The 20264-nt window shown below is 44.1% G+C and overlaps 1 protein-coding gene across 2 annotated transcripts in view; it reads left to right on the forward strand.

The window, feature by feature from the left end:
* Positions 1-503: 503 nt before the first annotated feature.
* DOT1L (DOT1 like histone lysine methyltransferase) overlaps positions 504-20264 on the forward strand; it is a 113522-nt gene continuing 93761 nt past the window's right edge. For both annotated transcript variants that reach the window (XM_072112841.1, XM_072112846.1), the window contains exon 1: positions 504-931. In XM_072112841.1, the coding sequence (XP_071968942.1) occupies positions 851-931 (81 nt within the window). In that variant the 5' untranslated portion in view covers positions 504-850. The remainder of the gene's footprint in view (positions 932-20264) is intronic.

The following is a 20264-nucleotide window of genomic DNA, read 5'->3' on the forward strand; positions in this document are numbered from 1 at the left end:
GAAGGAATTTTAAATTTTTTTAATTTGAGCTATTTGGCATCAGCCTTGTAGCTCTATATTTTGTCTTGGGCTATATTCACATGGCTGTATGGGGGACGTATATATGGCCGACGTGCGGCACCGTACAGTTGCCAGGGAAAAGATAGGACATGTTCTATCTTCCCGGGAATCTACTATGATGTATGTTCTGGTCTTGAAATCTACAGTCAGGACAGGATTTGCAGGTGTAATAACTTGGATCCATCTGTGGGAGGCCTTATAGAAAGGATACAAAACACAAGTGTGAACAAAGGTTTATTTTCAGCTCTGAAAGTGAACGTATCCAGACTGACTGTATGTAATATAAAGTGTTCATAAGAATCCATGTGAGTTGAGCCTACACAACACACACCCTACTTGACGACTTGGAGCAGTCCAAAGCTGCTAACGCATAGGGTAACCCGTAGGCCAGGAGTCTGACTAGTTACCATTGCTACACCCAGGTGGGTGTGCTTATCCACACTAGGCGAGCTGCGGCTCTCCAGTCTATTTTAGTCCTGTGCTACTCGCCTTCCCGCCTATTACCCTCTCGTTTGAGGCTAAGGGGCCATGTGAGGACACCCGCTGGATTATTTCGTTCTCTATCGCTAGGCGTACACCTCAGACGCCCCACCTCCCGTACACGGTGGTTTGGCCCGGCCTTCGGCTCATTGTTGCTTGGCGCCGGGTCCAAGATGGCGCTGTAAAGCTAGCGAGTGTGTAGAGAAGTGAGACCCTGGACCGGCGGGGAGAAAGAGTCTAATATCGATCGTAGGAGAAGTCCCCATTACTGGATATAGCTGTCGGATTGGGATTAGTATGCTCTCAGGACATGGGCGAGAAGCTGGAACTCAGGCTCAAGTCGCCGGTGGGAGCCGAGCCTGCCATCTATCCGTGGCCGCTGCCTGTTTACGTGAGTTCGGGGATTGTCGCTCTGGGGAAGGCCGCAATGGAGATGGCAGCCGTGATTGCCCGCTTTGTTCGCTTGCTGGATGTACACGTGTGTGGCGCTAGCCCCTAGCTGGACTTGTTTGTTATTATTTAGCCTCGATGAATGTTTCACGTATAGACTATCGTTCTTGTCAGGGTTCAGCCTACATTGTTTGATCAGCCAATACCCTGTGTATGTGTGTGAGAGATAAGGCAAGACGTGTAGCAATTATCTAATGTCAATCAGAAACCCCTATTTGTGCAGAATGGTACATTCCTAATTGTTTGGGGCTGATCCGTTTGACCTTTACCCCGTGTGATGAATGTCCCTAAAGTGTGACTGAGGCTGTGTACTTGATCTGTATTCTCTCTGGTGTGTAATGTGTATGTGGCAAGTTTCTTGCTGTAATCTATAGATCACATGTGTCAGCCCTCCCTCTGCCTATGTAATCCTCTCACAGGCACGTACGCTCCTGCTTATATCTTGGGGGTCTTATGTCAGGTTGTACGTTCATGTTTGCGGAGGTGTCAGGTTGTAATTTTCCCATTGACAGTATTACTGTAATGGTGTCCTTTACACTACGGAGTGTTGAGCTGTGTCACATGCCGGATTGACTTTACGTCAATGTTAGTAATGTTGCTTTGCACAAGTTTGACAAGTGCAGTCTCATTCCAGACGTCATATGTGCCTCCCCTGTCAGTAGGACTTAAGCTTTACCAGTATCTACATCTATTTTTATCCATTCCCGCCTCCGGCTGGCAAAGAGTTAATAAGGCCAGGTCTTGCTATTGGCTGGGGAAAAACCTAGCGTTTACCCGCTCGATAGCAACAGTTGCTCCCCCTTCTTCTCCCAAAGCTTCCCACAGGCCCTGCGCGCGCTAATGTATTAAAGGGCCAGTGAGAATGTTTCATGTGTGGTGAATTGAAGCATACACGCTTATGATTTGGTATCATCTGTCATGGAAGTGTCAGGTCTCTGCTGTGAAGACTTGTACAGTAGACTTGTTAAGTATATCCGCAACAAGTGAGCAAATGATCAAAAATTTCCTTCTCAAATTAAATTGGTATACTAATCTAATGTCTAACCTAATTCCTCGGTAAGGTACTCCTTAGGTCCATGCTGTACATCATAACCTTTAGATCAAGCAAAGGTCAAAGCCTTGTTCACATTTGGGACTGTTATGGTTAATTTTCAATACACCTTTTGATATATGGGACTGTATGGTCATAACAGGTCTCCCATAGAGAGGAGGTAGAATGATGAGCTGTATGTAGAATAGAGGAATTGTAGAGTTTCTGAAACGATTGATACCTGGAATCACACGATTGGTTAGACAGCAGTCATGTGACATTGCTACTTTATGCTACCTAAGTAACTCCACTGGAAAGAATGTGGCTGTTGTCATGTTATCCAGACTGGTTTTCTTTTATAAATACAGAACATGCCATGATGTTAGCAGTAAAGTATATCAATTTTATTTTACGTTATGTTCACTTGGTGGCATTTTGCTCTGTAAAATAAAATCTATCAGGAAATCAGAATTTGTTTCCTGCCTGATTCAGTCATGGAAAATATTCTCCGATTCATCAGTTCAGCAATTTCTGCTTGGAACCACGTGGAGATAGCTGCTGCTTATTCCTGACAACAGACAGATAAGGTTGGTTCCCATTGAAATCAATGGGAGCCAGAGTTTTACACAGACCTTTTCTGTGTACTCAGATGCTTGTCTAAGTAAGGCTAAGTTTCACCTCGCTATCATAACTGATCATAACAGATCAACTTCCATATATTTATCAGTGGGAGACTTTTGGTTTCTGGCCCAGACACATGTATTAATTGAGCCTTTACAGTTTACATTTTTATAACCCACTAAGATATAAATAATTCTAAATGGCAGTATTGCATAAACATGTGAAACACTGACAAGCCTATAATGATTTAGTTTATGAGAGTCAGAATGAGATAACTTGCAGTATTAGAACCAAAGCAAAGGGTTGATGAAACTTGAAGAAAACGGAGGAGATGTATGAATGTCTTTAGATCAGAGCAGAGTAGAATTAGGCAGTTCTCGGATGCGTCAGGTCAATCATTGTGTCTGATGCTGGATGATTAATCTGTTGCAGTATAATAGTCATACTTGCACATCCTATAAGTTTGACTAGTTTACTGCAACATTATATTCATTTTTCTGGCGCACAGGCTATTTTCACTGCCATGCTCCCTTTTTTTGGAAAAGTTGGAAAACTGCCTAAAATGGTGCAAAATAGTCCAGTCTCTGGTATATACAGATTAATGCATCTCGCCTAAATGACTTGGCTGCCAAATTGCTTAGTTCTCACCCTGATCTATTGAGCATCTGAAAAAAACATCCTAATCCATGAATCCCGAATTTCAAGGTGGCATTTGGCTAGATACCTCAGGGCACCTTCCGATGATTTGCACACAAATGTGCTTGATCTTTGAATCCAAGACTGTGGTGGCTGCATTTCCCAGACCAAACACTGTTCTCCTAGTGGGACTCCAAGCATCAGTTATTTGATGCATGGAGTCCCTGCTTTCCTGTGAAACAATTTGGCAATGGTGGGAGGTTATGTGGAGGCTCCTTGCATCATACATTACTAGAATACTTGGACATCCCTAGAATATTGTTTGGTCCTTGTATTATGGATGGAGCACATTGGAATTGGGAATTTACGTAGGTGACCATAGTTTTTACTTTTCATGAGTTTCTACTTGAGTCCTGATGAAAGTGGGGCTTCCCATCAGATGACGCTAAATCCAGACAGGACTTATTTTTTTTTTCAATATTTCAGGTGTCAATGAATAGACCAGTGCAATGTTAGTGTGTAAAGGCCCTAAGACTGTCGAATCTGGTGCCCAGAACTGGACAGCATATTCCAGGTGAGGTCGAACCAATGCCTTGTACAGTGGTAATATTACATCTCTATCCCGAGAGTCCACACCACTATTGATACATGACAAGATCGTCTTGGCTTTAGAGGCAGCTGTTTGACATTGCATACTGTTTTTTAAGTAAAAAAAGGTCCATAATGATCTAGAAAATAAATGGCATCCCAAAAAATGAAACTCAAACTTTACAAAAAGATGGGAAGTACATAAGGAAAATAATCACTTTATTAGACAAAATCATGAATAAAAACAATTAAAATGCACATGTGCATATACAGAAAATCCAACAGACTCCCTTAATAGATGGCACGACAATGAATAGTACATAAGATACTGTAAACAAAGTATATTCAATATTGCTGTTTATGATCTACTAGTACCACCAGGTCCTTCTTAACAAGGGACTCTCCCAGGTTTACTCGCCCAAGAACATATTTTGCCTGTGGGTTATTAACCCCTAGGTGCACATTGGACCTCATTTGCCAAGTGGATGACCAAACACTGTTTGTCCAAGTCACCCTGCAGCCTATGAACATCCTCCATAGACTGCATTAGACTACGTCACATACTCCAGTATATATTCTTTTATAGACCTTTCCAATATTTTCCCCACAATGAAAGTTAAGCTTACAGGCCTGTAATTGCCTGGTGAAGTTTAGAGCCTTTTTTAAGTTTTGGCACAACATTCGCCTTGCGTCAGTCACTTGGTACCGTACCAGACATTAGGGAATCCCTAAAGACTTTAGATAGCGGAACAGCAATAACAGAACTGAGTTCTTTAAGAACTTTGGAGTGTAACCCACCTTGTCCAGGAGACTTGTACACATTGATTTTATTGAGCTTAGATTGGATCATGTCTACATTCAGCCAGTCTAGTATATTACAGGATCCATGACCGGAGAGGTACAGGCAGGGTACAGTGTAATCATCTGGGGGCGGTTCGAGACACTGCCTCTTCCCCAGATCCCGCCGCTCGCTCCATAGGGTGGTGGTGACTGCCAGGCATCATGCGTCCATAACCCCCGCCCCAACCCTGCCCCCTCATGAATACATCAGACCGCTTTGCGAGCTGTCCGACTATTACACAGTACTCCACCGCAGCGTAAATGCCAGTGCTAAGCAAGACATACAACTAATTTTTATATGTGCAGCCAAATTTGCTGTAGTGCTATAAAGTCTAAAGTGCGTAGAATGGAATTAACATAAGAATGGAGGTCCTGGGGAGAAGGAGTGGAGGTGTCCCACACGTATCGCCCGCTTCACGGGCTTCTTCAGGGGATAATCAGACAGTACCTGACTACAACCTTATATAGCTAAGTTTCCTCTGGTGGGACGCGGCCGACGAAGCGCATTTTGAGCACTTCCGCCAAGAGCGTGTAAAAAGGCCAGGTATGGGTCCCACCCGAGCAAACTGGAAACTTGTTGGTAAGTAAATAGACATATCCAAAAAATAGACATTTTGCTATTCAAAATTAACATTTTAAATATAGGTACGCTTAATAATTAGGAAGGTAAATGTCAAGATCAAAGGAAGGCCAAAGATATTGTAAAGAGACACAAATAAAAGGGAAAATCCAAAGAAGATGATGTCAACAAACCCTAGAGAGAACAAACAGTAATAAAGAAGTACGTTATAAGGGATCCAAACTGCTTAGCTATCAAGAGATAAATAACTAAAAACGTGTTTGAACCAATGAGGTTGTATTCGTATAAGATGTTTGTAAAATTAGTGTTAAAACCATATACGGATAGAAAATCTATGGATATAAAGCATATCTGGGGAAAAGGAAAGCCAAAATGAGGGAGAGGCTAAATGGTTGGGCGGGGGGGGGGGGCGGAGAGGGATGGCAAGAAGGGGGGGGGGAGAAAAGAATTAGCAGCGAGAGGGTTTTATGTATACATTATTGAAAATATTACACGCTGAATATGGGTGCTTGTACTATTTTATATTTTTTATAATGGCCTGTAAAGAGTAATTCTTCATTTAGCAATTGTCTGGCATATAAATCCACCTGGATTCTTTGGAAAGTAGATGAAGAACTACATTGCCACCTCTGACGTTATGTGGTATTTTTTTTCAACGTACAGCTTTGGACATGGGCACATAAGGACATAAATGATGCCCTTAGTTTTGCGATGGATATAGTCCCTGATCTTGAACTTTCCATGTTGCGTTGGATCCACAAATTCCGTTGTTCGAACTATATGTGGACAGACTGAACTGTCACCACATGGGAAGGAGTCTTGTAGACAAACCCTTTCATCCCAAAGGTTAAATTGGACATTGGAAATGACTCGTGGTAAGAAGATCCTTCAAGGTTTTTGAACGTCGTGCTGTCATTTGAGGTCTTTCTGTGAGAAACGGGGTAAATCTTATCACTTTTCAGAATTTTCCAATTTTTGTCTAAAATTGATCTTATATTCACTCCATTGCTTGTTGAAAGTTGTGATCACCCTAGGTTTTAAATCTGTAGAACGGGTCTTAGTTTGCAACAGATTCTTGTGATCACTGTCTCTTGCTCGTAAAAAAAAGATCTAGAAACAACCTTTTGTGGATATTTCTGAATCCGGATGTTAAATCCTTAGCATGATATCTGAAATCTGATTCATCATTGCAATTCCATTTTACCCTGAGGAATTGTCCATTTGGAATCCCATTTTCAGGTGATATGGGTAGAAGCTAGAGTAATGAAGGAGATTATTGGTTGCTGTCTCTTTCTAGAACAAAGAGGTGGTGAGTGTAGGGTGTGTGTACATGATCTTTATGTCCATGAATTCCACAAACCTGTCTTTGATGTGCCAGGGGTTGGTGTTCAAATCCGTGATGAAATCCTGACATTCCTCGTACCTATCCAAAGAGGGAGGTTGTCATCAATGTACCAAAACCAACCAATCACCTTGTTCTTAAAGGTGCTTGACTAGTACACCACATTTTCCTCCCAACACACCAAAAATAAATTTGCGTCAGAGGTTGCGCATTTTGCTACCATACCAGTCCTGGAGACTTGTTTATAGTAGACACGATCAAAAACAAAATAACTCTTGTGTAAAACCAAAAATAACAAAAAGGAATTGTGTCACCTGTCCATGGACCATTGTTTGTCCAGAATATAAGAGACAGGATCAATACCTACATTATGTTTTATTATGGTGTATAGTGCTTCCACATCCAATGTCACAAAGATGAAAGGGGTAGACGTCTCAGTTTCAATCCTCTGTATGAGGTGTGTAGTGTCTCATATGTAGGAAGCCAATCTGATGACCATAGGTTGGAGGTAAAAATTAAGATATGTACAAAGTTTTTCATTGAGCCCACCTATTCCCGTGACTATTGGGCATCCAGGCGGTTTCTCCAACAACTTATGAACTTTCGGTAGCATATAAGTCAGGGTTTTTGGTTTCTCAGTGGTGAGGAATTTTACTACACCACGATTTGAAATGCCTACCCGGAAAGCTTCTGCCAATAGTCGATCAATTTTCCCTTTCAAAATCTGTGTAGGATCTGAGTGCAAAATAGTATAGAAATCAGAGTTCCCTAGTTGTCGTCATGTCAATGGGCCAGATCACTGTATTGCCTGCATTGTCGACTTCTTTAATTAAGAAGCCTTTCTGTTTCTTGAGGCCGTATAATGCTTTGCGCTCAGACCCCGACATATCTTCCATTTTATTTTTGTCTGTCCTCAAAACTCGAATATCCTGCACAGTAAGCTCATAAAATATTTCTAATGCGGGAAATAATCTTAAGCTTGGTGTGCTTTGTGAGGGTGTAAGTCCAATTAAATCTCTGAACGTCTATCCTCCTCCTCCTCCGGAAGTGTGTCCACTAAACCAGGTTGGTGGTACAACAATTTGAAGGCTAATTGTTCAGTAGCAGAGAGTTCAAGTCCATTTACTTGTCACTGAAAGAAGAACACACTGGTAAATAGATTGCGGAAACTATGGCAATCTGCATGAGCCTGTAGACACATACAGTTAGCACTGCATTAGTAAGGGTGTGGGGGCGGGGCCACGGCCCGATCCTGTATGCGTTTTTATAGAAACTAAAGTGATCAGTAAACGGAATAGTTTTAATGCAAGACACTGGGATCTGGGTACCCCCCCCCCCATACCCTCTGTCTCCCATTATATTAATTTCTGTGGCCCAGCAGGTGAGAATCTGGGATATGTTTATTCCCCGTCGCCAGAGATTGCAATTAACCCCTCCACAAGCGTCATAGATGCTTCCACATGCAGTATTACTCTTTGAAAAGTCCCCCATGCGTCTAAATACAGGGGTGGGTCTGGACATTGGGGGGGGCTGATGGTGTAATTATTGATCTAGAAAAGGGGGGGGTCTGGGGCATCCGCCATGGTCTGGGCGGCAGGGGAAGAGTCTGGGGTGTCAGCTGTAGTCTGTTCTGTAGGTTAAAATTTTTAAAGGAGACAAAAGAAAAGAACTTATGCCCCATTATTTAATGCATGATGTAAAATGTATATAATTGGCTATTTAAGCACCCAAAACACTGGCTACAATCATATTCATGCATAAATATACGCCTAAGATTTAATTATATGTATTAATGAAAATTTCGTATTCCTCCTCGCCTAAAAATACTCCCCAAAAATGGTGATAGGCGTATTATTGTCTTTCGGGAAAAATGTAAGTGCGACCTCTGCCCGTCGCCCATACTCTATTTAATAGGTGTTTGCGTCCGGTTATATCATCCTCAAGAAAGTTAATGTTGGACAACGTCCTGTTAACCTGTGACCTGATACTTCCTGAATCACAAAAATGGTGATATTTCTGATCACTCCATCTTAAAGCTTGGTTTGTGAATACTTTATCTCTGCACAAGATACTGTAGCAGGGTGTGGTTTTATGTGGGTGTTCATGGTGGCATGATGCCTTTTATTTTTCAAAGTTCAAAGTAGTTAAACTTGTTCTTTGTCAGGAAAAAAACCTTAACCCGCATGTTTTTTTTTTTTTGGTCAACTTATGTTTATATAAAGTTTTTTGTTATGCAAAACCGAACCGATATCCGTCAGGTCGGAACAAGCAAGCACATTGTCCCAAAGATGAAGTGCCATAATATTAGCTAGAACATCACAAAACTGCATCATCCCTTCTTAGTCTCACAGGCACACCCCACCCAGACATAGCATACTCCCTTTTAATGATTGCCCTGGAAGAACATTCTATAGTACACCTTTCCAGATTTGCATTTACTTATTTTAATAATAACAACTGTGGAAATTGTGTTAAACGTTTGGACATTTTAATACAGTTAAGAGCACTCACATACTTCTCTCCATCTCTGAGAAAACAGAGGCCTGTCACTGCTTTCTGTCTTCTGGCCGTCCCGACTCTAAAACTGAAGGACCTTTGATATTGGACCATGTGATTTTCAAGTCACATGTGCCGAAGCAGAGAAAGTTCACTACACATAGTGACCTGTCTTGTGCCCTGCAGCTTCATGGAGAATGTGAGTAGCTGTAGGGTTGGGGAGCTGCAAGAGACGTAAGTGAAGCATAATTTTTAATGTAAAATCAAATCCTTAAAGAGGACCTGTCTCCCAAAATTTGGGCACTAAGAGCTACTTACTAAAGTAAGCAGCTCCTAGTGCTTGAACAAACACTGCAGTGTTAGTGTTACCGGAGGGGTACAGGCTGGGTACAGTGTATTCATCGGACCACTCGCAAAGCGGTCCGATGTATTCATGAGGGGGCGGTCCGAGTCGCTGCCTCTTCCCCGGATCCCCCCGCTCGCTCCATAGGGTGGCGGTGACTGCCGTGCATAACCCCGCCCCAACCCTGCCCCCTCATGAATACATCAGACCGCTTTGCGAGCTGTCCGATGATTACACAGTACTCCAACGCAGTGTTGGATTGCGTTACCGGAGGTTTCCGGTAACGCTATCCTTATAACACTGCGTCATTTGTTCAAGCACTAGGAGCTGCTTACTTTAGTAAGTGCCGCAATTTTTGGTGACAGATCCTCTAAGTCTACAAAACAGGTAGGTGAGTGATGCCACCCAGCACAATTTAACTACAATAATGTGCAATAATTGTAACAATATTAGCTGTACACTTGAACAAGCACATAAAGATAATATCAGTCACGGGATTTATTTTTGCAACAGCTGATATAAAAAAAATCTATGGTAACTGGTATATACAGTTAATGGAACGCATCATAAATAAAGAATAAAGAAATGCAGCGATCTCGCCTGCTCCATGGCTCCATGCATATTACTAAACCTATTATTTAGCGTCAACTTTTAAGTTGACAGAGATGTGTTTAGAGCTTGTTATCTGTGGGACAAATTGTACTTTTTAATATGCCATTTAATATTCCATGTAATGTACTGGAAAGCTGAAAGAAAATTCCAAATGCAACGAAATTGACACACACGTTTGTGACGTTTTCTTGTGGGCTCTGTTTTTACAGGTTTTATTCAGCGTTTTAATAGATTTTAAAAAATTAATAAGTAATAATAACCTTTTATTTATATAGCACCATGAGATTCTGTAGCGCTTTACAGAAGATAAGCAGCATATGGTGATGCTTCCCTTTTGGTATATTAAATATACTTCTTTGATATCAGATCCCACCCGCTCATCAGCGTATTCCATCAACCACCAGGTAATGATTAGATGTACCGTATATTCTGGCGTATAAGACGACTTTTGAAGACAGAAAAATCTTCTGTCTTCTCTGGGGTCGTGTTATACGCCGGTAATCCCGACCGCCCGCCGTGCATTCACGGCGGCGGTCGGGTCGCGCTGCATGGAGAGGGCTCACGGGCTGAGCCCTCTCCATAGCCGGTAAGTCTTTGCTGCATACTGCAGCAAAGGCTTACCGGTAACACCTGCGATCGGTGCTAGCACCGATCGCGGGTGTGTTCACAGCGATGGCTGTCGGCAAAGCTGCCGGCAGCCTCAAAAAGATGGCGGAGCATGGGCGCCGCCATCTTACCTGGGATCGCCGCTCCCCGTGACGTCATCGGGGGCGCCGATCCGTCTCCATGGTGGCCTCGGGTCTTCCGAAGACCCGAGGCTATTTCGTTTTAACCCCTTCGTTACAATGTTCTGTTAGTACATTGTAATAAATGAGGAGGAAAATCCCCATATACTGCCATACTGTAGTATGGCAATATATGATAGGATCGATCAGACAACCTAGGGTTAAAGTACCCTAGGGAGTCTGAAAAATAATATAAATAAAAATTAAAAAAAGTTAAAAAAAAAAAAAAAATAATAATAAAAAAACCTAAAATTTCAAATCACCCCCCTTTCCCTAGAACTGACATAAATATAAATAAACAGTAAAAATCATAAACACATTAGGTATCAACGCGTCCGAAAATGCCCGATCTATCAAAATATAACGGTTTTTCAATGCGTTTAACCCCGTAACGGAAAATAGCGCCCAAAGTCGAAAATGGCACTTTTTTGCCATTTTGAAAAATATAAAAAAATCCATAAAAAGTGATCAAAAGGTCGTACAGTCCTAAAAATGATATCATTAGAAATATTATCAAATTTCGCAAAAAATTACATCACCCACAGCTCCGTACACCAAAGTATAAAAAAGTTATTAGTGCCAGAAGTTGGCAAAATCAAAAAAATAATTTTTGTACAGGAGGTTTTAATTTTTGTAAATGTATGAAAACATTATAAAACCTATACAAATTTGGTATCCCCGTGACCAGAGGTCGCATTAACGCCTCACCACGCGTCATAGACGCGTGATGAGGCGCCATTACCCCCCAAAATAATTGCCATGCGTAAAGTTACGCATGGCAATTATTCCCTGTAGCGCGCAGGCTGAGAGGCCCGGCGCGCGCTGCAAAGGAGGTACAAGTCAGTAGCGTGATCGCAGCGCGCGCCGGGCCGCTCAGCGCGACACGTGACACAGTTTCAGGGGCGCGCCGGAGAGACCCGAAGTGAGTGCAGCGGCCCCGGGGGAGACTTGTGGGCTGAAGATGATGCTCCCCGTCCCGCTCTACCTGCCCGCAGCTGCCTGCGTTTATGTGATCGAGGAGACCTAGAGCAGTGCTGGGTGAGTGTGTACAGTGTTGTGAGTGTCTGTGCAGTGTTGTGAGTGTCTGTGCAGTGTTGTAGTGTGTGCTGTGCTGTGTTGTAGTGTGTGCTGTGCTGTGTTGTAGTGTGTGCTGTGCAGTGTGTGCTATGCAGTGTTGCAGTGTGTGCTGTGCAGTGTTGCAGTGTGTGCTGTGCAGTGTTGCAGTGTGTGCTGTGCAGTGTTGCAGTGTGTGCTGTGCAGTGTTGCAGTGTGTGCTGTGCAGTGTTGTAGTGTGTGCTGTGTTGTAGTGTGTGCTGTGCTGTGTTGTAGTGTGTGCTGTGCTGTGTTGTAGTGTGTGCTGTGCTGTGTTGTAGTGTGTGCTGTGTTGTAATGTGTGTTGTAGTGTGTGCTGTGTTGTAATGTGTGTTGTGAGTGTGCTGTGTTGTAATGTGTGTTGTGAGTGTGCAGTGTTGTGAGTGTGCAGTGTTGTGAGTGTGCAGTGTTGTGAGTGTGCAGTGTTGTGAGTGTGCAGTGTTGTGAGTGTGCAGTGTTGTGAGTGTGCAGTGTTGTGAGTGTGCAGTGTTGTGAGTGTGCAGTGTTGTGAGTGTGCAGTGTTGTGAGTGTGCAGTGTTGTGAGTGTGCAGTGTTGTGAGTGTGCAGTGTTGTGAGTGTGCAGTGTTGTGAGTGTGCAGTGTTGTGAGTGTGCAGTGTTGTGAGTGTGCAGTGTTGTGAGTGTGCAGTGTTGTGAGTGTGCAGTGTTGTGAGTGTGCAGTGTTGTGAGTGTGCAGTGTTGTGAGTGTGCAGTGTTGTGAGTGTGCAGTGTTGTGAGTGTGCAGTGTTGTGAGTGTGCAGTGTTGTGAGTGTGCAGTGTTGTGAGCGTGCAGTGTTGTGAGCGTGCAGTGTGCAGTGTTGTGAGCGTGCAGTGTGTGTGTGTGCGCGTGCGTGCTGTGCAGTGTGTGTGTGTGTGTGTGCGTGCTGTGCAGTGTGTGTGTGTGTGTGTGTGCGTGCTGTGCGGTGGGTGGGTGCTGTGCAGTGTGTGTGTGTGTGTGTGTGTGTGTGCGTGCTGTGCAGTGTGTGTGCGTGCTGTGCAGTGTGTGGGTGGGTGGGTGCTGTGCAGTGTGTGTGTGTGTGTGTGCGCGCGTGCTGTGCAGTGTGTGTGTGCGTGTTTGTGTGTGTGTGTGCTGTGCAGTGTGTGTGTGTGTGTGCTGTGCAGTGTGTGGGTGGGTGCTGTGCAGTGTGTGTGTGGGTGCTGTGCAGTGTGTGTGTGGGTGCTGTGCAGTGTGTGTGTGCGTGGGTGCTGTGCAGTGTGTGTGTGCGTGCGTGCTGTGCAGTGTGTGTGTGCGTGCGTGCGTGCTGTGCAGTGTGTGTGTGCGTGCTGTGCAGTGTGTGTGTGCGTGCTGTGCTGTGCAGTGTGTGTGTGCGTGCTGTGCAGTGTGTGTGTGTGTGTGTGTGTGTGTGTGTGTGTGTGCTGTGCAGTGTGTGGGTGGGTGCTGTGCAGTGTGTGTGTGCGCGTGCTGTGCAGTGTGTTTGTGTGTGTGTGTGTGTGTGTGTGCGTGTTTGTGTGTGCGTGCAGTGTGTGTGTGTGCGTGCTGTGCAGTGTGCTATGTGTGCGGTGTATTACCAAAATTTTCATACTCCTCCTCGGGTAAAAATACTCCTCAAAAATGGTGAGAGGAGTATTTTTACCCTTTTGGAAAAATGTTAGTGCGACCTCTGCCCGTGACTGTACCGACCCAAAGAATAAAGTAGACATGTCATTTGGGGTGCTTAGTGAAAGACGTAATATCCAAGCCCACAAGAAAATGGCGCAAATGCGTTTTTTCACCATTTTCATTGCATTTGGAATTTTTTTCCCGCTTCTGAGTACATGGCATGGAATATTTAATAAAATAAAAATGTAAGGTACAGTATGGTAACATTACAGTAAAATGGATGATGGTAATGTTGTTGTATGTCTTATGTTTATGAGCGACAGTTTTCCTGCTATATACCTGCATGTCATAAGAATTTAAATTAAAAAAAGGACCATGTTAAATTCAAATCTGTTTTTTTTTTTAAAATTTTTTTAATATATCTTAAACTCTATATTTTAAACAGGAAAGTAGGGGGGGTCATCTTATACACCAGGTCGTCTTATCCGCCGAGATATACGGTATTTCTAGTTCAAATTTGATTTTTCAAACTGTGCATATTGGAAACCATATGTTACTGTTTTAGGAAAAGAATCCCATAAAGACTAATTGGCTTACAAAATGTACTTTATCTCAATACAAGAGCCATTTGCGTTGGGCTTAACACAGCAAGTCTGGCACTGGAAGTTGTGCCAAAGTTGCTGAACAGGAGATGTGTAATTATATTTCTCCTTGGAGACCACAGAATACACAGTGGGTCAGGAGCAGGTGTGATGGCTTGTAGGGTGCTTCGCTGTCCTATTCAGCTACTTTAGAAACGTAAGAGAGGATCTATATTACAATTGTAACAATCCTGTTTTGTGTTGAGTTTATCATTGTGTTCATATTACATCCAGTCATGAGTTGCTCCATGCTCCCTTGTGTACATCTTCAGCCCTGTGCCATTTTAATGTATAGTGTAGACATTCTGGATCGAAGTGACCATTCCCTGCAATAGGAATGGCATACAACAGTGGTGGTGAACCTATGGCACGCGTGCAGAGCCCTATCTGCTGGAACGCGTACCATCTCCCCAGTCTCAAAAAAGTGGGCCTGACGCCTGCTGGGTACCTTTGCCTCTGATACCTGCGCACCCCCGGTGCACTCCGATGCCTGCCGGGTCCCAGCGCATTGTTGGCTGCGCGGCCCCGGCGTCTCGCTGCTCGCTCCTTCACGGCGCGCATACTTTTGCGCTGCCCCGGCCCACAGCCTGCGGAGTCATGGGGTCCCGGCGCCCGATGCCTTCTTGGCCCCGTCCCGCTGCCTGCGGGGTCCCGATGCCTGCTTAACCTGTCCCGCTGCCTGCGGGGTCCCGGCGCCCGATGCCTGCTTAACCTGTCCAGCTGCCTGCAGGGTCCCAGCGCCAGATGCCTCCTGCCTGCTCCTGTGCTCCGGCGGTGACATCACCGCATCCTCGCCGACACTTGACATGGCAAGTTTCCGCGGCTGCTGCACTTGGTAAGGCCCTGTGTGTGTGTGTGTGTGTGTCTCTATCGTGGGGTGGGGGGGTGAGGCCCTGTCTCTATCGTGGGGTGGGGATGGAGCTACAGCCTCAGTACACAGTAATATAATAAGATGTTTTCCCAGCGATGAATTCACACTGCCATTGTGGCTGCAACCTTGGCTGAATGCTACAGTTATGTATGGTCCTCGATTCTGGCTCTGTTGTTTAATAGAACGTGTTTTACACTTCAATTAGGAGTAGTCTGGTAGTCTTTCTTATTACATGAAGGGTGGGCTCTTAAAGGTTCGCCATCACTGGCATACAGCTTTCCTGTGTAGTTATGTTGAATCAGTTTAAGGAAGAAAACAATATACAGCACAACAAATAAAGTGACCATATCACATCGGAAGTAGTTACAAACAATAATAACAAATACAGTAAAACCAATAAAACCGGCGCAGTAATGGGTTTCATCCTAATAGGATGTTGGCCAAATATACATTAAGAATACTGTGTTCTGTGGAGGGGAATGGTAAATAATACTGGAAAGAAAACATGTCATCTTGTTTAATGCTTTTTTATAATATAACAGGAGTAAGGTTCTCCCACTGGTTATCTAGCTTGTTATGTGATGAACTAAGCTCTATAGAAGACCCTTTCAAGAGTCAAATCTAGATCTGCAATAAATTGCTCATTCGAAACTCTTAAGGGTAATGCCGATAAGGTCGTAGAGCCTAAGGACACTCATTCCACCCCACATATACAAAAAGCAATCAAGGGTGATATGCCACAGGCAGAATACGGTCTCTAACTATGGTCTCAATGCGCCCTACTTGAGAGGTCTTCTGTCTTCATGCCTTGTTTAGTTACAAGAGCGGAGGTCACACACATAGAGGAACGGGGAAACAAATTGGGGAAAGGGAAAGAACAGACAAGTAAAGGGTGTAAAAACAGGGATTCAAAGAAAGCCTGGCTTGCCGATCCCTAAATTCTCTGGAGAAATTGAACGCCATCCAAGGTCTCCACACCTGCAAGTATCTCTTGTGGGTTTCTGGCTTCATTGCTGCCAGCTCCTCCATGTGAGACAAACCCAACCTCTCCTGGACCCATTCAGATATGGATGGATAGTTGGTGCAGCGTTTTCACCTGTTTACCAGTGATTTTCACATAAATTGCAGATACCTGATCTCAGAGCTGTTTGAGTTTGTCCCATATCCACCAGATGTGTAGGCCGACGACAGTTTGAGTGAAGAGGAAAAAGCACTGCCAGTAATCCTCTGTTAAGGGTTTGCCCAGCTCATGCTCCCAGCTTCAAATGGGAGTTCTCTGGTACCTAAGATAGGAGGGAGATGAGCTGGTGGAAAGGTTAAACGGAACAAGCCCTCAAAGCATGTGAGGGAGGTATCAAATGCTGGAGCAGCGCTCAAACCTTCACGGTATGGGTCTATCCTGGCGTGGATGGAAATCGCTAACAGGGTAGAGGTGCACCCTGCAAGCCTTCATACAATCTGGGATCCTCAAGAAGGACAATTTAGACATGCCTGGGAGTAACACAGGGTTTGAAATATTGGTGTGAGAGGGCCAAATTGCCGGGGCAGTATCCCTCTAGAGATCAGTGATCTCCACACCTATAAGGCATCTCTTAAGAATTGCCTTGGGGGTTAATGGAGAAGACAAGTTCCGAAGTTATCTACGGGAGTAGACTAAGGAGTATTGGGGAAAATGCCTGTTCCAGCGACACCCATTGTTTAGAGGTAGAGTGATGGTGCCAGTCCATGAGTCGCAGAAGCAACGACGCCTGGTTGCCTGTGTAGTTTTCATACATTATTGAAGTTCTATGGAAAGGGGGCTTGTAAATACTGGTGTCCCTAGCATGTGCTGACTTTGACTTTAGTCTTCGTATCTGACCAATAATGAAACATGTAGATTTGGTTAATGTGTCTGCTGTTGCTTCTGTTTTCTTGGTAAACTTGTTAAAGGGCACCTACCACCACAAATCTACCTATAAAGGTAGATCGGGTGGTAGGTGAATCAATGGGACGTGAGGATAGCCCTTTTAAGGGCTAATCCTCACGTCCCCGCACTGATTTATAAACTTTTATTACTTATATATGTTAATTTACTTATGCGGCTACCGGGGCGTGGAGTAGCCGCATCTGAGGTTACACGAGGCGGCTACTCCACGCCCCGGTAGCCACATTACCCCTCCTACTCACCATGTTCGGCGCGCAGCTGCTCGTAGCTGCGCGCCCTCGTCCGCCGATCCTGCCGTCTGCGCATGCGCAGAACAGCAGGCCCGCGCCTGCGCAGCCCCGGCTTCAGAGCAGTGACCGCGCAGGCGCGGGCCTGCTGTTCTGCGCATGCGCAGACGGCAGGATCGGCGGACGAGGGCGCGCAGCTACGAGTAGCTGCGCGCCGAACATGGTGAGTAGGAGGGGTAATGTGGCTACCGGGGCGTGGAGTAGCCGCCTCGTGTAACCTCAGATGCGGCTACTCCACGCCCCGGTAGCCGCATAAGTAAATTAACATATATAAGTAATAAAAGTTTATAAAACATTGCGGGGACGTGAGGATTAGCCCTTAAAAGGGCTATCCTCACGTCCCATTGATTCACCTACCAACCGATCTACCTTTATAGGTAGATTTGTGGTGGTAGGTTTCCTTTAAGGCACTAGTTTTGTTTGTGTAGTAATGTTGGCATATGTTGGGCACACCCTATCCACGGCTTTCTATATTACAACTTAAACTCATAAATATATTTTCATTGCTGGTGACTGGCTCAAGCATCATTATTTATTCTGATACCTTTAAATAGCCTCCTGTGTCACCCCTTATTCCTCAAAGATTTTAAAGGGAACCTGTCGCCACATTTTCACATATACCGCTAGTGGCAGGTTCCCATAAATACCTATTAACTAACTGGCACTCTTCTTTTATCCCCCATAAATCAATGTTATCATATATTACTTGATTGGATGACCCTTCCTTCTACTCCTCCCCATGCCTTATGCCTCCTTACTATTCAGCAGTTAATGTCATATGACCAGGGTGAGGTCATAAAAGTTCCTGTACCCTTTACATTTGCAGAATGTACCCAGTCTAGTATCTGACATGGAATCACTGCAGCCTCCATGGATTTCATATCAGATATCTACATTACAGTAAAGTATGCGTACAGATTGCTAATGTTAGGAGGCTAAAGGACCTGAGATGTCACTCTGGTCACATGACATGAATGTAATGTAATGCAAGGCAGTGCTGTCAGTTAAAATATGGGAGCGTGGCTCACTGGCAGCCCAGGAGAGAGCGTTAAAGGCAGAAGACATTAGTTAGAAAAGTTAATTTGATTATCGTAAAAACCCCATTGGCAGCTAATTTGAGGTGATGAGGGGAGTACTTCAAACCCTTTCTCAGAAGGCATTGTTAGTCAGAGTGGTCAAAGTCTGGTGACAGGTCTTCTTTTAGATCTGCTGAGTAGGGCTCTCTCTCCTATTGTTTGTTCTGACAATGTTATGTAATGTCTTACTGTATATACTGTATAAGCTGACCCGAGTATAAGCCAAGACCGCTTTTTTAACACCCAAAACTGGAAAAACCTATTGACTGGAGTATCAGCCTAGGGTAGGAAATGCATTGGTCACAGCCACAGTATATAGCCAGCCATCCCACTGTAGTATATGGGATGCCATCCCAGTGTGGTGTATGGCTTGCCAGCCCCCCAAAAAATAAACTCGGTACTCACCATTCCGACGGCCTGGGCAGCTTCTCTTCTATCTTCATGCCAGCGCCAGGTCTGCGACAGCTCCGGCGCATAACTGGCAACGTAAATGTCGTGGACTTGGCGCCGGCATTAAGAAAAAAGAGGCGCTGTCCAGGGAGCAGTTGCGGACCTGCTGCGAACATGAAGATAGAAGAGGAGCTGCCCGGGCAATTAGAATGGTGAGAAGTCGGTTTTTATTTTTTTTTTTTTTATATACCCGAATAAAAGCTAAGTAGGGAATTTTCAGCACAAAAAATTAACATGTCCATGCTATTCATAGGATTGTTTGTTGTAAGGGGAGACCCTTATGGCTCCTAACTGTAGTTACACTAATATAAACTTAGTATTTCCTTTGTACTTTGAATGTATCCGTTTTGTAGCCATAACTGGTGTAGTTGTGAAGGGTTAAGTAGTTACATAGGAGATTAGTCAGGCACAATCAGAAACGCCTTGTGAGTCATTTGTCCCTGATGCCAATGTCACCTGCAGCAGTCTATGACTGAGCATGGCTGCTGCGTAAGTCACGATGCACCCCGCCTGTATTCTCTTCATCCTCCCACTCTTGCTAATAGAAGTTCAGGGAAATCTTGTCTGCCAAAGCTGCTGCTGGTAGAAAATCTAATGCTGACCACAGTGATGAGCAGATTGGTGCAGCCGCTGACCTGCAGATATGTCCGTTGTTCAAATAATTGTACGTCTGTGGTTTTTTTTTTTTTTTTTTTGGTTTTTTTTGTCTTTTAAACCGATTTATTATGAGCCTACAATTTGCATGAATATCCCTTTTTATTTAAAATTTATTTTGTTGTTGTTATGAACAAACAATTAACTGGCTCGCAGGACACACAGCACTTACACATACAAGAGCTGCATTTAAAAAATATAACAGGAGTAATCAAGTCACCGATAAATAGCAGAATCGCATATTTACATGTGACTACACTTTTCAATGGTTATAATTTGAAAAAAGAAAGGAACAAACTAAGTTTTCCTCTTAGCAAACTTACCACTCAGACCAAACCCCATCTCTCCAAAGTTTCCCTTAGTTGCTGTCAGGTACCATTGTGCAAGTGTAAAGAGTTTCACTAGCTCCCTCCTCTCATGCACAGTGAAGTATCTCCATTTCTTAGACCTTTAAGGACCCAGAGTTTTTTTTTTTGCACATCTATTGCTCCCACCTTCAAAAATCCTAGCTTCTCCTACAATGTGACCGCTGGCGGGGGCGTGCTGGGGTTGTGTCGGCCAGCCCCCTAATGAATAAGGCCGACTTCCAGGGCGCCGGATACATGATCCGACCTCTTATTTAGTAAGAGGTCGGATCCGTTTAAATAAATTTACTGCACATAAATTTCAAATAAAAATGGCTAGGGAGAAAGGGGCTGGGGGGAGGATTATGGGGGGCACATTTGGTGGGTGGGTTTTCCAGGGTGACAGGTCCTCTTTAAGACTTTCACTGTAAGCTCCAAACTATATGTCTACTTCAATCTTGGGTTCGGTAAGATCATGGTCATACCAAATTTATAAATTCTTT

The sequence above is a fragment of the Engystomops pustulosus genome, chromosome 1, assembly GCF_040894005.1.
Source record: "Engystomops pustulosus chromosome 1, aEngPut4.maternal, whole genome shotgun sequence".
In the NCBI taxonomy this organism is placed as follows: Eukaryota; Metazoa; Chordata; class Amphibia; order Anura; family Leptodactylidae; genus Engystomops; species Engystomops pustulosus.